The sequence below is a fragment of the Podarcis vaucheri genome (genome assembly GCF_965113315.1).
Source record: "Podarcis vaucheri genome assembly, chromosome: 7".
In the NCBI taxonomy this organism is placed as follows: Eukaryota; Metazoa; Chordata; class Lepidosauria; order Squamata; family Lacertidae; genus Podarcis; species Podarcis vaucheri.
This window is the reverse complement of record NC_138765.1, coordinates 23263569-23279694: the sequence shown is the minus strand read 5'-3', so window position 1 is coordinate 23279694 and position 16126 is coordinate 23263569. Positions and strand designations below refer to the sequence as shown.

At 47.7% G+C, this 16126-nt stretch overlaps 1 protein-coding gene across 2 annotated transcripts; it reads left to right on the top strand.

The window, feature by feature from the left end:
• The first annotated feature begins 8001 nt into the window (after nucleotides 1–8001).
• Nucleotides 8002–13837, top strand: CITED4 (Cbp/p300 interacting transactivator with Glu/Asp rich carboxy-terminal domain 4). 2 transcript variants are annotated; one of them, XM_082232115.1, is made up of 2 exons: nucleotides 8002–8260; nucleotides 11742–13837. In XM_082232115.1, the coding sequence occupies exon 2, from the start codon at nucleotides 11755–11757 to the stop codon at nucleotides 12433–12435; it is 681 nt and encodes a 226-aa protein (XP_082088241.1). In that variant the 5' UTR covers nucleotides 8002–8260; nucleotides 11742–11754; the 3' UTR covers nucleotides 12436–13837. The 2 variants fall into 2 exon arrangements, with proteins under 2 accessions (XP_082088241.1, XP_082088240.1); XM_082232114.1 differs by having other exon boundaries at nucleotides 8004–8323.
• The last annotated feature ends 2289 nt before the right edge of the window (nucleotides 13838–16126 follow it).

The following is a 16126-nucleotide window of genomic DNA, read 5'->3' as shown; positions in this document are numbered from 1 at the left end:
AGCTGTCTCATTAGATCCTAGTTTGCTATCATTTTGTTTGTGAATATAGTGTACATCAGTGATTTTTATTGGAAACCATCTTGAAAGGGTATACTCCTAAACATAGCCTACAAATATTTTAAATAAATATATGGTAACATAGCTGTGTTCATCAGTTGCCTCAAAATTGGGTGGTGTTTTGGTATTTTTTACCAAAGTTGTTGAGCTTTTCTTATTGTTTTTGAGCTATTTTTAAGGAAATTCGCCAAAGTCTAGCATGTCATAGCACATAAAATTGGATCCAGGCCAAGAGTAGAGCAGAGCAGGGGTAAGGAACCGCATGGCCACCTTCCCCACACCTGATATTAGGTGTAGGGGCAGACAGAGATGTGAGTTGCACATCCAATCAACGAGAAAACAGGAATAAACTCTGTGTCCATCAGCATTTGGCTGAAGAGTTCAATCCTGTTGGGTTCAGCAGTGCCTTTGTTCCCTGTGGGGAAGTCACTGGTGCAGCCAGACCCTGCAAAATGGAGGATTGAACCTGCCACCCATCAGCTGATGGGCAAGGAGTTCAATCCTGCCAATGAATTCTTCAGGGGAACTTTCTGGCACAGCAAAATCCTACAGAAAACAGTAAAAGTAAAGGGACCCCTGACCATTAGGTCCAGTCGTGGCCGACTCTGGGGTTGCGGCACTCATCTCGCTTTACTGGCCGAGGGATCCGGCGTACAGCTTCCAGCATGACTAAGCCGCTTCTGGCGAACCAGAGCAGCACATGGAAATGCAGTTTACCTTCCCGCCGGAGCGGTACCTTTTTATCTACTTGCACTTTGACATGCTTTCGAACTGCTAGGTTGGCAGGAGCAGGGACCGAGCAATGGGAGCTCACCCCGTCCCGGGGATTTGAACCGCCGACCTTCGGATCGGCAAGTCCTAGGCTCTGTGGTTTAACCCACAGCTCCACCCGCGTCCCTTATCCACAGAAAACAGTTGATCTGGCGAAATCATTTGACTGAGTTAATCATGGTAATTTCCCATGGATTTCAGTGAGCTTTTTTTCTAAGTGTGACTTACTACACCTTGATTTTTGAGCAACAGTTATGGGCCGTTTTGACTGTACCATAAATCCTTATTTGTCCCCTGTAAATATTTCCATCTTCTTAACAATTGGCACCCGGCAGCTAACAATAAATACAGAATCAAAACTTTATCCAATCCATCTTCATTTGTCCCACCCCGTATCCCCAGCAATGCTAGCGAAGGGGGAGGTATCAACTCTTGTTTTGTTATTAAATCAGTTTCTACAAAGACAGGGCTGAATGGACTCATGCGTGATGTTCACAAGTAAGAAGGGTGCATGAGTGTGGCTCCCCCCCCCCCCTTGTACTCGTTCAGGAAAAAGATCCTGTGTTAAACAGTACTAGGTATGTAGAGAAGTAAGAGAGTTTGCCTTGGCAGTGAAGAAGAGAGGCTGAAGCAAGAACCTGCTGATTTTGGAGCTGGGGGGGAGAGGGGGGGAGGAAACCACATGGCCCAGAAACTAATCTATAAATATATATCCCCTGGGGGTGGAATGTGACCTCATACTCTACTCATGCAACCACGTTCCCTGTGGGTGAAACATGGGGAAAGTAGCATTGTAACTGGTCCACAGGGAGTGTTGAAATATATCACACACTGTAAACACAAGGAAATGAGGGGTAAATAAGAGGGTAGAAGAATGATGGAGGGCTGAGGCCATGAAGGGATGCCTTGTAAAAAAAAAATCCCTGACCATGAGAGCAGCAACACTGTTTAAGAAAAATGGCAAGAGCTGAAATATTGTGAAGTCAGGGCAGGGGCTGTAGCTGCCCATCCTCGCTGCCTGTAGGAAAATACTGGGCCACTTTTGTGGAATGTTCACCTTTTGGAATAGTAAATCTCTTGCCCTTTGGGGTACTGAGATTAAAGGGTGGTATGCATGCATTTTATTCAATCACAATAAGGAAATATTTGGGCTAGATAGCAGGTTTTATTGCATTACAATTTATGTTCCCTAAAATTCAGTTGTAGTGTTATATGTGCAACAGAAGAAACAATAAAAATATTCTTAGAAACCGTGTAGCATCAAACACAGCACAGACAGAACAATTGCGACAAGAGGCAAGAAAACCATTCGGTGGTCCTCCAAGACTTGTCAGCAATTTTCAAGGGATCCGTGATGGGGAGTGGAGCAGATGGGGCTTTCCAGGGTTTCAGGCAGGTGAATTCCTGACCCAACCTGGAGATACCAGGATTGAAACTGAGACCTTCCGTTTGCAAGGCTGATGCTCTGCCACTAAGTTACCGTATGTTCCTTCCCCCATGCATGCCTGCTACACACAGAAGGCTGATGAAGGAGATTTGTTCCCTGTTTTTCCAGAAGGCAAAGTACTGATGGGAGGAAATTCCAGGGAAGCGGGTTTCTGCTAAACATTAAGCAAAACATCCTAACAGTAAGAGCTATTGGACAATGAAACAGACACTGCCTGATTAATGAATTGATTATTACATTTATATTCCAAGTACATTCCCCCCCCCACACACACCTTTTTATGCTCATAACAACCCTGGGAGGTATGTTAGGCTGAGAGTAAGCAACTGGCCCAAGATCTGGCAGTTCCCTCACTGCGAGAAGCCAAGTTACAGGGCAGAGGGCCTTCTCGGTAGTGGCACCCTCCCACCAGATGTCAAAGAGAACAACAACCACCAGACTTTTAGAAGGCATCTGAAGGCAGTCCAGTTTAGGGAAGCTTTTAATGTTTGATGTATTACAGTATTTTAATATTTTTTTGGAAGCCGCCCAGAGTGGCTGGGGAAGCCCAGCCAGATGGGCGGGGTATAAATAAATAAATTATTATTATTATTATTATTATTATTATTATTATTATTACCCAGTGGGCTACATGGCTGTGGCATATTGTGATCAGGCAGACCCCCATCTGGAACTCAGCTCCTCTGAGTTAGTTAGTTAGTTAGTTAGTTAGTTAGTTAGTTAGTTAGTGAAAGAATCTTCCAGCCCTGTGCTTCAACTCATTTATCTGCACATGAATGAGCAATCAGGTGTGATTACATATTATTAGTAGGATACGCTGAACGATACTGACAGATCCAAGTTTATCTAGGGCGCTTCTAGGCTAAGTGGGGACTTGAACCCGTGTCTCCCTGCTCTAAGTCCAACATTCAAGGTAATGCAATAAACTGGCTAAAGCAGGGATGGGGGATCTGTGGCAACGAAGGTGTTGCTGGACTACAACTCCCATCATCCTGGACTGTTGACCATACTGGCTGGGGCTAATGGGAGATGGAGTTGGAGAATATCTGGAGAGCTACAGAATTCCCATCCCTGGGCTGAAGGCTTCCAGATATGAGAAGCATTGCGTCTGAAAGGGCCCTCATTCACTGAAATCATCAGACAACAGCATCCTGAACTATGAATCGTTCCTAACCTTCTGTTTACGTTGCACTGCTGTTTGTTTTCCAGTGAGTGAATCCACAATGACTCCAGAATCTATTCCCTGAGTGGTAGCAGCCATTAAGACTCCAGCAATCTCTGCATCCACAGGGGAAGTTGGGATTATTTTTCCCAACCTTCATCACTTCTGCACATTGCCTCATCACAACAGAGCCCGCGTCTCATTTCTAATTGCATTGCGCAAATCCCCTTTCCTTTGCCAGCCGCCCTGGTGCCAAAATCTGAGATGAAGTCAAACTTGTTCTGCCCCACAAATAAATCCACAATGCAAAGAAGAGGTGTAAATAAAATGAAACCTTTTGTATTTTGGATATAAACCACCGACTTTTGGCTGAGTTGGATAAGACCCCTCATTGCTCACAGGGTTATTTGTATGCAACATGAACAGGGATCAAATCAGGACTTCTCATTTTCACCAGCCCCTATGAAATTCTCCCATGATCCCCTATCAATTTTGTTTTAACCATTTTGTTTTGAAGGGCGGGTCCAATCCCTCTGTTCTGTCAACTAAAGGTGGAGATGTGTGGTTTGTTTTTCCAGGTACCAGATACCACTTTTATCCATCAGTTATTGGCTGCATTCACATCATACACTGAAAGAAAGCACATGGCTTCTCTCAAAAAGCCCTGGGAACTGCGATTTGCCACCCACAAAGCTACAATTCCCTGCACCCTTAACAAACGACAGTTCCCAGGATTCTTTGGGGGAATTCAAGCACCACCTATGGTTACATCCATACAATACATTTAAAGCACATTTAAATCAAGTGGCTCCCCCCCCAAGAACCCCCCAGAACTCCAATTTGTTAAGGCTCCTGGGAACTGTAGCTCTGTGAGGGGTAAACTTCAAATCCCAGGATTTGGAGGCTTAAGCCATGTGTTTTAAATGTATGGTGTATTTATTGACGTATTTTTCACTGAGCCTATCACTATGGACCTCAAGATGGTTCCCATTCCATTTTATCCTCACAAGAACCTTGTGAAGTAGGTAAAAGAGACCCAATGAGAAGTATAGTCCAGGCTGGCTCCAAGTTTAAAGTAGACCTTCGGAAAAGTGGGCCCTCTTCTACATCAGTGGGTTCACCTGGCAGTGACAGCACTCTCATCAGTGGCAGACAGCAAGGGGCTATCTAAATTTCCCATAATGCCCTGAAGCCATGCCACATCAGGGGCATTATGGGAAACATAAATGATAACTGCCAACCCCACAATGGGTGGTGGACGGCCATTTTAATTTCCCACAATGCCCCCAGAGCACTGGTGCATTGTGGGAAGTAGAGCCGGCCACCCAGCCAACACCAATCAGACATCAGCAGCGGGCCGTGCCACAGCGCTGGAGCTACGGTAGGTGCTCAAGGATGCTGTGCTGTGTAGCATCAGGTCTCAAAACAGCAGAAGGAAGAGCCCAACTGCTAGAACAAAGTTCCTGGGCCAAACAGAGCAGAATTGAAGTCAATATTTGGTGTGTGCTTTCCCAAGCCACTTAACTCCAAGGAAGTGGCAGCAGGTCCACATCACATGCTATTTTTGTATACCTGAGAAAGAGGAACAGAAGATTCTCATCTGCTCCATTTCGCTGCTACCCAAAAGCGGAGGCCTCACGTCTAAAAGTGGAGGTCTTTTGCACAAGGATGGGAAAGGCATACTTCTCAGTGCTTCCCAATCATACCATCATCATTGCGTTTATTTGTATGCAGCCTTTCCACAAGAAAGTATCATTATTATTGTGTTTATTTATAACCAGCCTTTTTCTCACACCAGGACTCAAGGCAGCTTACAGAAACTAAAACAACACAGATAACATACAGAAAGCTGAAAACCATATACAGGATCATAGAATCTTAGAACTGTAGAGTTGGGAGGGGGACACTGAGGGTCACCAATGCAGGGATTTCAGCTAAAGCAGGCATGTCCAAAGTCTGTTTCGGGGGCATAATCCGGCCCGCCGGTCGATTTAATCCAGCCCCTGTGGCAGTTTATTTCCTGGGGTAAAATCCTTTAAAAACCCTCAATAACTTCAATCCTAAAAGAAGCTCAACAACTCCAACTCCTAAAAAGGTCAACAACTTTGGTCGGCCCCCACAGCCCTTCACGTCATCAAATCTGGCCCTCTTTGAAAAAAGTTTGAACACCACTGAGCTAAAGCATCCATGACTGATGGCTACCCAACCGCTGCTTATAATCCCCCAATAAAGGAGAGTCCCCACCTTCGGAGAGAGTCCATCCCACTATCGAACAGCTCTTACAGTCAGAAAGTTATTTCTTGTGTTTAGTCAGAATCTCCTTTCTTGTAAGGTAACAGTAATTAAACTATATAAAGATTATAAAAGCAAATCTATTAAAATACATACAGTAAAAACAGCGAAGCACTATTCAAAGCACTTCCCTTTTAAAAAAAGAAAAAAAGTTCCCAAAAGCTTTTCAGAATAAAATAGTCTTCACCTGCCAGCAGAAGGACAGCAAGGCAGGAGCCAGTCTAGCCTCTCTAGGAAGGTAATTCCAAAGTCTGGGAGCAGTTTAAAGACCCTTACAACAATGCAATGGTTCAGTTACACTATATTTCTCAATAGAAATATTTTGTAAAGCACAATTTCGTAACAGTAGTAGTAGCAAAATAGTAGTAGCAGCAAAAAAGCAACAAAGAAGATAGTGTAGAAAACAACATTTCAATATTGTAAATGTCCCCTTCAGTATTGTTAATGTAAACATTGCACTTCTGGCAGTAGCAGCAGCAAAAATAATAATTTTGAACAGTTTTACCCTGGTCCTAGATGTTCTAGTAATGCAATTCGTAGGATTAGCTTTGTCTTAGCAATATGAAAAGGTCAAATGAAGACAAACTCCAACCAAACAAATGTACAGTAATACCAAAAGAATCCTTGGTTTTAGCCTAGTTTTTGAAAGGTGAATTTTGTCCTGGATTTTGCCCCAAAGGGAAACCCCTTCCAGATATTCCAACCCTAGGGAAGAGAGAAAAATCCTACTCTTCGAGATCTAGCAAATTGATACTGCAACCATTCTGAAATTAGGCTGTTTTTGTCACACTAACATGTGGGCCAAAGTCTCATTTGCTGCTTCAGTAAGTAGTCGATTAAGTGTGTCAGGTACATATGCCCTGAGCAAAGAGACACAAAACTGGAGGCGGGCTTTGGAAAGTGAAGCCAAAAGGTCAAGCAATGGAACAGATAAGGAGTAGGTGTGTCTTTCCACTATGTCCAATCAAACGAACCAGTAGGGGCGTGACCCACTTCTAACAAGCAGGCCCTGATGATAGGCATAACAAGAGCAATATAAGGAGGAAATGGTAGAAGTTATATGGCAATTGGAATGGGGGGGGGCAAGCTGGAACAATTCAATTAGCGTTTGTATGCAAAATATGCAATGGCCCTTTACACCTTCAGAAATGCTGAGTCAATCAGCATCTAAGGTGGGAAACCATTGTCTGTATTCAGGCCCAAACGAAAGGAATTGAATTTCTTGAGAAGTTCTCACGCAGCAGCTTCTCACTGCAGCCTCCCTTTGAAGTTCCTTTGTTATCCTTTCAGGTGTTAAGAGAGTTGCGAAGTGTAAGAATGAAAAGCAAAGTGGGGTGCGCAAAAAAAACACAAAAAAAACCCAAACAGCAATTCAGGGAACGAGTCACTCAGATGCCCTTAAAAACAAAAAAGTTCCCTCGCTTTTCTTGGAAAACGCTTGGGAAATTAAGCAGGAGGAGGAGGAAGGCATCGCGCGCGCGACCAGCGGGAACGCGCAGTATTGCGCCACCCGCTCCTCCCCGTCCAGCGCCCTGTGGTTAATTGAGCCATTCGCAAGGGCCACCTCTTTCCAACCGCGTGGCAGCAGATTAACATCCCCTCTGTATTTGCATAACAAAAGGCAGGTCAGGGCGAGGAATGCGCTCCCCACCGGGGCCCGGGAGTTAATAATAAACAATGCGCCTCGCATTATCTTGGCCCGGCAGCCGGCAGCCATCCTCTGCGCCCTCTCACGCTTCCCAGGGGAGAGCAAAGGCTGCAAGGATCCTCTCCTCTCCCCCCCCCCGCTTTCCACTCTCTCCCTCTGTCCTCGTGTTTGTTTGCATGCATACACACGTTACGTGCGCGCACGGCATCGTGTGCAATTTGAGCACCGGCAAAGAGGGTTGCTAGGTTTGGAGCCGGTTTGGAGAGGGAAGGAGGAGAGATGGACAGATGGAAGAAAGCAGGCAGGCAGGCAGGCAGCGCTTCCCCCCACCCGTCCTTTCCTCCTCCTCCTCCTGCCTTTGCATATGCTGCAAACTCCCGCCATTGTGTTGCAATCCCTCCTTCTTCGGAGATGAAACAAAAACAGGTAGGCGGGACCCTGCGATTCTTCACCTCGGCCCCCTCTTCGCCGCTTTGGAAAAAGCATCCAGGCTGGGGGGGGGGGGGAGAAGAGCTATTTGGGAGAGCTGGACCAATCAGAGGCGCAGGGGCGGGGACTTTGGCTCCGCCCCCCTCCGGCTTCTCCCTCTCTCTGTGTGTGTATGTATATATATTAAAAAACGCTGAAGTTTAACCTACTTGCAAATACACACAGCGGCGCCTGCGAGGGTTCGGCTGGGAGCCGGAGAAAGAGGAGGCGGAGGAGCAGCAGCAGCAGCCGCCGCCGCCGCCGGAGGGGGGACCCGCCGCTTGGAATTGATGCGGCCGGGCTGGGGGTGCCTTTGGAAGCGCAGCTATTCCCAGCTCGCTCGTGGGAATAGCAGCCGCGTGTAAGGAAGGGAAGAAAGAGGAGCCGCCGCCGCCGCTTTCCTCCTTCTGCCGAGGTGACTTTCTCAGCCGGGCCATTTGCGAGTTTGCAGCCTTCCCTTCGGATCGCCGCCTTTGGGGTATGTAGCCGAGGAGGGAGTCGAGGAAACCACGGCGGGGAAAAGAGGGTGACATTGGGCGTCGAGAGGCTCCGCGGAGACGGCCACGATCTGAAAACTATTATTTTTATTTATTTTGCATTGCCTGCCGTTCGCCGAGGTGGCCATGAAAACGGGCTTTTCCCTTCTCCTTTCCAGCCCAGCACCAGCCCGAGCCCTCATCTGCGCGGAGCGCTCCTTCGGCGGCATTGTCTGTTGCTCGGGAGCAGGCAGGCAAGGGTTAAACTTCTGTGTTCAAAGTGCTGATCTTTGTGCTGGCGGAATGTGCCGGGGCGGGAGCTGCCTGGAGCCGGCAAAGGGGAGGGGGAGGAGGAGAGAAAAAGAGAGGGAAGCGGGGAGGGGGGCTGGCCATGGGAAGAGGGTTAGGGAACGGGCGCGCTGCTGCTTGCATTCTGCGAGGCGCATTACCAGCGCCGCGGCCGGATTCTGCGATCCGACGGCGTCGGGGACGTTGCAACAGACTTTTTATTTCCATGCACAAGGTCGCCTGCGTTTATCCGGAATGTAAAACTCATTGCATAAATGCTCTGCTCGCTGCCAGCGGCCTGCTTTCGTATTTGCAAGCTGCTTAAGGTGTCCCGGGGTTGGGCAGGAATGACAAATCGGTGACTTGGGGAGGGTGGCGAGGGTAACCAACCTTGATTTCATTGCCTACTGAGCCTCCTGCGTCCTTAGGCGGATCTTCATCCTCCCGTGCGCTAGGGGGCAGCATTGTCGTTACCCTGTCGCTCCTCTAGGGGGCGCCATGGGGCCTCGGCTTGGGTTAGGAGGGCCACCAGCTTAGATCTGTTTTTAAAAAGGGATTAGATGAGTGCATGCCTGGCCAGTCTGTTAGGATAGGGCAGTGCATCCTGATAATCAGATCCTGTTGGCTGAGTGCATGTCAGATGGGAAGTAAGGGGGGGCATCGGGTGGAGAGAGATAAAGGTACTTGTTTCTCCATACCTGGAGAACAGAATTTTAAAAACCCAGCCTAAGAGTTATGGATTGAAAGGGGAAGGGATGTATGCTGTGAGCTTAAGCACTCATTATTGCACTTTCAAGAACCATGATACATACAAAAGGATTTAGGGTGACAGCCCAAACCTTGTCCCTCAAGCACTAGATAGCCTTGCGGGGAAAAGCCATGGGAAGAAGAGCCCCCCCCCACCTTTCTTTTTCTTTTCCTCCCCCTGGGAGGCCTAGGCAGAACTACATAACCTTTGCTCCTGGGTGACTGTGGTGGCCAGGACGGGACTATTTGTTGGGTGGCGACCGTACGCTACAACAACATGTTGCAGTTCCCCACTCCGGCCCATATGGAACCTCCATGTTCAGAGGCAATGTATCTCGGAATTGCCAGTTCCTTGGGAACAGCAGCAACAAGGAGAGGGTTATGTTAAACAGCCTTTTGGAGGCATTTGGTTGGCTGTTGTGACAAATGGGCTGTTGCATTTGTCCTGGCCCAGGAAGGGCTTTGTGGTCTCTTGTGTCCTTGGATGTGTGTCCCCTTCTCAGCTGACCGTGGCTGTTGGACAGTGCTGCCTTAGTGGATACTCTAGTTGCCTCCCACTACAAACTTTTCCTCCACCCCCAAAGCCTCTCTACCACATGACCTGTTAGGGAAGGGGGAGTCCCTGCCATCTGCCACTGTAGATAAGAGAGAGGTTGTAATTCTATATGTGCAGGCGCACACACACAAAGCACAGTTTCCTTCAGTGCGTTGGCTCTAGGCCATTGCCCTAGCCATGATGGACACAACCTGGGTCCAGCCGGATGCTGCCACACTTAATGCTCCCATCGCCCCAGCCATTGGGCCATTCTGACGGAGGCTGATGAGAATTTGGGGGCAGGAATACAGGGAGGGACACACATTTTCCACCCTGGCTTTAGAACAGTGTTTCCCAAACTTGAGTCTCCATCTGTTTTTGGACTACAACTCCCATCATCCCGAGATAGTAAGACCAGTGATCATGGATAATGGGAATTGTAGTTCGGGGGGAAACAGCGAGCGACCCAAGTTTAGGAAACACTGTTTTAGGGAAACAATGTGCACCTGTTAACTCGCAGACCAGGTTTGCTTCTCCGCTGAGTTCTTGGCCTAACCTACCTTGCAGGGTGGTTGAGAGGATGAATGGTGCAGAAGCCGTGTGTGTGTGTGTGTCACTATGAAATGCCTTGTTGAAAAGATGCATGCAAAATATACCTTCTGGAGCAGGGGAAGGGGGCACTTGGGAGCCCTGTACCCTCTAGAATGGGGCAGCCCAACTTTTCACTCCAAGTGGCTGCAAGAGTACTTCGCTCAGGCAGGGGAAGCGAGGCAAAAAATTGACGACCACCCCCTCCCCATGCTGCCTTCCCAAAGCCAAGTAAGTGAGGTGCCGGGCTTTGGGAAGAAGGTGCGAGGCTCTGGCAGGGTCCCACCTCCTTCCCAAATGTGGAGACGGGAATACTCTGGGACTCAGAGCCTCACACTGTCTTCCCCAAGCCCACTTCCTTGCTTACCAGCTTTGGGAAGGAGGCACCAAGGCTGGGGGCTGCCAAAAAAGGCCTTGACCACCCCGCTCTAGACTCATGTGTTGCTATCCCAGGAGCAGGCTTGCATATGTCGTGGCAGCAGTGTTAGAAACTCGGGTATATAAACTAGGCGCCAAATGGCCCCTTAAACCACAGTTACAGTCGCCAAAACAGAATGTCTAGTCGCCATTTTTGGGGAGGCGGCTCTAAAGTCTTAATTTTCAAATGATGGACTGGCTGCGATTGATTCTCAGTTGAACATCTGGCTAGTTCAGAGGACAACCTTGAGCTACCGTATTTTTCGCTCTATAACACGCACCCGACCATAACACGCACGTAGTTTTTAGAGGAGGAAAACCCGTAGGCATGCCACCCGTAGGCATTCCCTCCATAATACGCACAGACATTTCCCCTTACTTTATAGGAGGGGAAAAGTGAGTGTTATGGTGCAAAAAATACGGTAGTTAATAATTTGGAGAGCTTGAAGAAGAAAAGCCACTTGATCCAGGGACAGTCCACGTATATATCAGCCTATTCCAACCTCTTTTTCTTAATGGCGACTGCTGCTGCTGCTCAGGCTGCACAGAAAAAGCGTTTGGGGTTCCTGAAATTCATTCTGGTTGGGCAGGTTTAAAAGATAACAACTGAGAGAATCCTACAGGATGTGGTGTTAGCGTGTGGTCCAATGATCCCCAGGCATGCACCTTTCCAAGTGTCGGAGATATCAGGCGCTGTCCTGGCTCCAAGCATCTTCACTTGGTCGCAAGCGGTTGATCGCCAGGGTGCAAAATGCGCCTGGCTAATTTCAAACACTGCATGGTTTTTTTGGGGGGACGGGACCCTGTGCTGCCTTGTACATGACCCTCCTCTTTTTGTCTTCCAGTGCCCAGCTTGCGATGGCTGACCACATGATGATGTCGATGAGCCACGGGGTGAACGGGATGCAGGGCTACCGGATAGGCATGAACGGCATGCAAGGCCCTCCGCAACAGCAGCAGCAGCACGTGCTAAGGACGCTCCCCGCCAACCACCAGATGATGCAGTACGGAGGCCCTGCCCTGGACGGAGGTATGAGGCAGAGGCCCAGCATCAATGGACAGATGGGGCACCACCAGGTCCCAGGCGCCATGATGTTCAGCAATCCGAGCCAGCAGCAGCAGCAGCAGCAGCAACAACAACAACACCAGCAGCAGCAACAACAGCAGCAGCAACAGCAACAATACTTGGGACCGGTGGGCACTCAGCAGCTCATGGCTAGCATGCACTTGCAGAAACTGAACACGCAATACCAGGGCCACCCCCTCATGGGCATGAGCAACGGGCCCATCGGGGCAGGGGTGCCGCAATACAGGATGGGACCCGGGCAGCACCTGGGGATGCAGCACCTGCCCTCTCCGGCCCTGACCTTGAACGTTATGGACACGGATCCCATCGACGAAGAGGTCTTGACGTCTCTGGTCATGGAGCTCGGCTTGGACCGGGTTCAGGAGCTGCCCGAACTCTTTCTGGGACAGAACGAGTTTGACTTCATCTCGGACTTTGTCAGCAAACAGCAGACCAGCGCCATCAGCTGTTGAGGTGGCTCTGCTGTGGGAGCTGGCGCTTCTCTTTGTGGCTTGATTTCCACCACCACACACCCCTACTTCGTGATCTTCCCCCTGCACAGATCTACAGGCTTTCCCAGGTCGCCCTTGCCCCCACCTCCTGGAAATAACAATGGACAATCATTTGGAGGCTCCCCCCCCCGGCCCTCTTTTTTGCTTTGCACTGTCGTGCTCCTCTTGTGTAGGGGAGGGGGGAGGAATCGGAAAGGTGTCTGTGTTGTTGTTTTTTGCAGACGAGACGGCGCAGAGATGGAGTCGTGTCCTCGGGTTGTGCCTATGGCAGCTACAGAATTTCAAGAAAAACAAAATGGCCTTTTTTCCACCTGCATGGCCTTCTCTCTCCCCCCACCCTGCAAAAAACAACTACTGCCTTGAGTTTGGACTACAAGGGGGGGCAAGTTGCTGAGAATCCACTCTGCTGTTGGCTTTGTCAAGAAAGTCTAGCAAGCCCCTCTACATTCAGTGTCTGGTTTTTATTTTTAAGCCATTCTTTCACTGAAAGAGTGGGCAGGAGGTAAAAATAAATAAATGGCTTGCTCTTCTTTGTAAGCCTCAATCTCTTTATTGCTCCTCAGTACTGTGGAATTAGCAACCAGTCTCTCTCCTTGACTTGAAGAGATCATTGCCCTCAGGTTGTGTACTGTTCTGTGTTCTTTTTTACTTCCATCGGGTTTTTGTTTTGTTTTTAAAGCGAAACTTCAGCGGATGACATTTTGGGGTTCGGTGCAGGGGAGAGTGGGATTAACCAATCGGTTATAAGATCCTTTGACTTCCTTTTCCGGCTACTACAAACACGGGCTTTTAAGATGCCATCGGAGCTCTTCTTTCTCTGCCTCTGAAACCAAATAAAATCCTTGTAATTGTGTATATTACTGATTCTTTTTTTAAAAAAAAAATCTTATTTATCACTTGTGTGTTTCTAGTCCGTATTTATTTGGAAGGGCTCGGATTTATTTGCCTTCTGAGATTATTGGGAAGGGCTAACTGTAAAGGCTGGGGAATGCATGCCCCTCCAACACTTCCATGGGGTTTTTGTTCTGCTATCAGTAACTGAGAGCAAGGCTGAAAAAAAGAAAAACCAGCACCCTATCTATCTCTCTCCCTCCCTGCTGGGGCTCAAATGTAAATTCTTAGTTCTTAATTGTGTTTCTCGGAAAAGAGGAAAATAAGTTTGCGGCTGAGCGGCTTGTTTCCTTTCTCGGTCTCGTTTCCAAAGGCTTTTGGAAAGTTTGCTGCTCAGGTTGGCAGGCCTCTGGAGCTTCCACTGTCCCCTCTTGTCGCAAGCACACGGTAGCACATCATTGTTGATCGATGAAGTGAGAATGTACAGGTGATTTTTTTTTTCCAAAATAAAAGCTAAAACCTCAACATTGAACCTGTTTTGTTTGGGTCGTGCCTCTTGCTTTTTAAATCTCCCTGTTTAGAAAATGCAGCGTGGGTCCTGGAAGTGGTTGAAAGTCTCTGGGTTTCCTGTCTTTTTTTCTAAAAAGTGACTTGGGTGAGCTTATGTCTCTCTTGGACACATAAGCAGTCCCGTTTTCTCTATGAAACTGACAGCCAGCACATGTGCATAAGCGAGAGTTTCTCGCTTGTCTGGAAACAAGAGGAGGGACTGTGTGCTCAGCACCTCACTTGCACACAGAAAATCCTAGGTTCAGTTACGGCAGATCCCATTAAAGAAGGATCTCCAAGGAGCAGGTGCTGGGAAGAACCTCTGCCTGGTGGCCTGGAGAGCTGCTGCCAGTCCATGTACACAATGCTGGGCTCAGCGGACTAGTGCCCTGGCTTTGTATAAGGCAGCTTCCAGTACATTCAATGACTTCACATGAGTTGCGGGGGGGGGGGGTTATATTAAAGATGCCTTTTGAAATTACCTTTATACCTCCCGCTGTCAGCTTCAAATGTGTGTCTTCTATATAGAACTGGCAGGGTAGTCTCTCTGATCTGAATAAGATGAGTCAACAACATTTTGGCGTTTGCGGCCAGACTAAATTTAGGTTTTGTTGGTGTGCCTCGAGTAAAAGGGAAACGGAGATAAACTAGCAGTTAACTGCTTTCCTGCCTGGTTTGCAAATGTACACAATTAGTAACTCAATCCAGCGCCGGTTCTTTATTCCTACTGTTGTACCACCTGCCCCCCCAAAACCCACTTATGGTAATTGTTGATTAAATTTAGCATTTTAGTTTCTTCCTGTGATAATGGTTTAGTGAGTTGACTAGCTTACCTTGGCAGTTTTGCTGATTCCTGTGTGTCTGTATGCCCTGGATTACAAAGCCCTTGTTAACTGGCTGCCTTAATACTTTGCGGTGAAGAGCTTCCACAGAAGCAGATGGGGCAGAGATGTAGAATTCAGGGCAGAGCGAAACAGGGTAGATTTTAGGTCCTTCACATTAAACAGCAAATTAAAAATTTCTCCTGACCTGTCTGTACCCCTGTCTGTGCTGCCATTTTGCCATGCTTGTAAAATTCGATCTTATTGCAACTTCTCAAAAACTGGACACCCCATGCGTCTCTTATGCAAAGTCTAGTGGTGACCTCTGATGAAGTATTTTCCTAGGAGCATAGTTTTAATTCCATTTATATCCCTCCTTCCCTCTGAGATGCTTAAGGTGGCTTTCTGCCCCTCTCCACATTAACCTCACAAAAACTCAAGATTTTGGATCCACTTCCCTCTCCTGTGGGCCAGCACAGCTATATGTGTGAAATGTATTTAATTTATTGATGAAAACCTCCAAGTGGTTGCATAAAATATCCAATGAAAGTAGATGTTAAAACGCCTAGCATTTATTAAAATAAAAACAGCTGTGTTAAAAAGATGAAGCAACATATGAAAATGAACACAACTTCTAATGTATAGTTCAAAACTGCTGATTTTACGCAGTGTACCTGTGATTAAACAATACAAGTTTGTGTTGCTTTAAAAGTGGATAGGTCTGCAGTCAAGCAGGAGGTAAAACAGTTTTCCTGGAAGTTCCAGTACAAAAAGCTATTGGCTCCTGATATTGGCCAGTGTTATGTAGCGTTCCCGTGCGCTGCTCTGGTTCGCCAGAAGCGGCTTAGTCATGGTGGCCACACAACCCAGAAGCTGTATGCCGGCTCCCTCGGCCAATAAAGCGAAATGAGCGCCACAACCCCAGAGTCGTCCGGGACTGGACCTAGCGGTCAGGGGTACCTTTACCTTTACGTAGTGGTTAGAGTGTCAGGTTAGGACCTGGGAGACCAGTGTTCAAATTCCCGCTTCGGGTCAGTCATCGCCTCCCAGCCTAAACTACCTCATAAGGTTATTGTGGGGATTAAATGAGGGGGGGGTGAAAAGGATGTACGCCACCTTGAGCTCCTTAGAGGAAAAAGTGGGGTAATAATAAAATTATTTCTATTATTATTATTTGTAACCAGCCCATCTCCTGGGTTGTCCCAGCCACTCTGGGCGGCTTCCAACACACATAAAAGCTTAATAAAATGTCAAATATTAAAAACTTCGCGATACAAGGCTGCTTTCAGATGTGTTCTAAAAGTTGTGTGGTTCTTTATCTCCTTGACATCTCATGGGAGGGCGTTCCACAGGGAGGGTGCCACTACCAAGAAGGCATTCTGCCTGATCACATATAAATGCAGTCAATAATTATTGTTCTGGTACAGCATGTTTAGCCTGGAGAAGAGGCG

Bases quoted from the DNA above. Each gene is read 5' to 3' on its own strand.
- CITED4 (XM_082232115.1), top strand. From the start codon at position 11,755: ATGGCTGACCACATGATGATGTCGATGAGCCACGGGGTGAACGGGATG.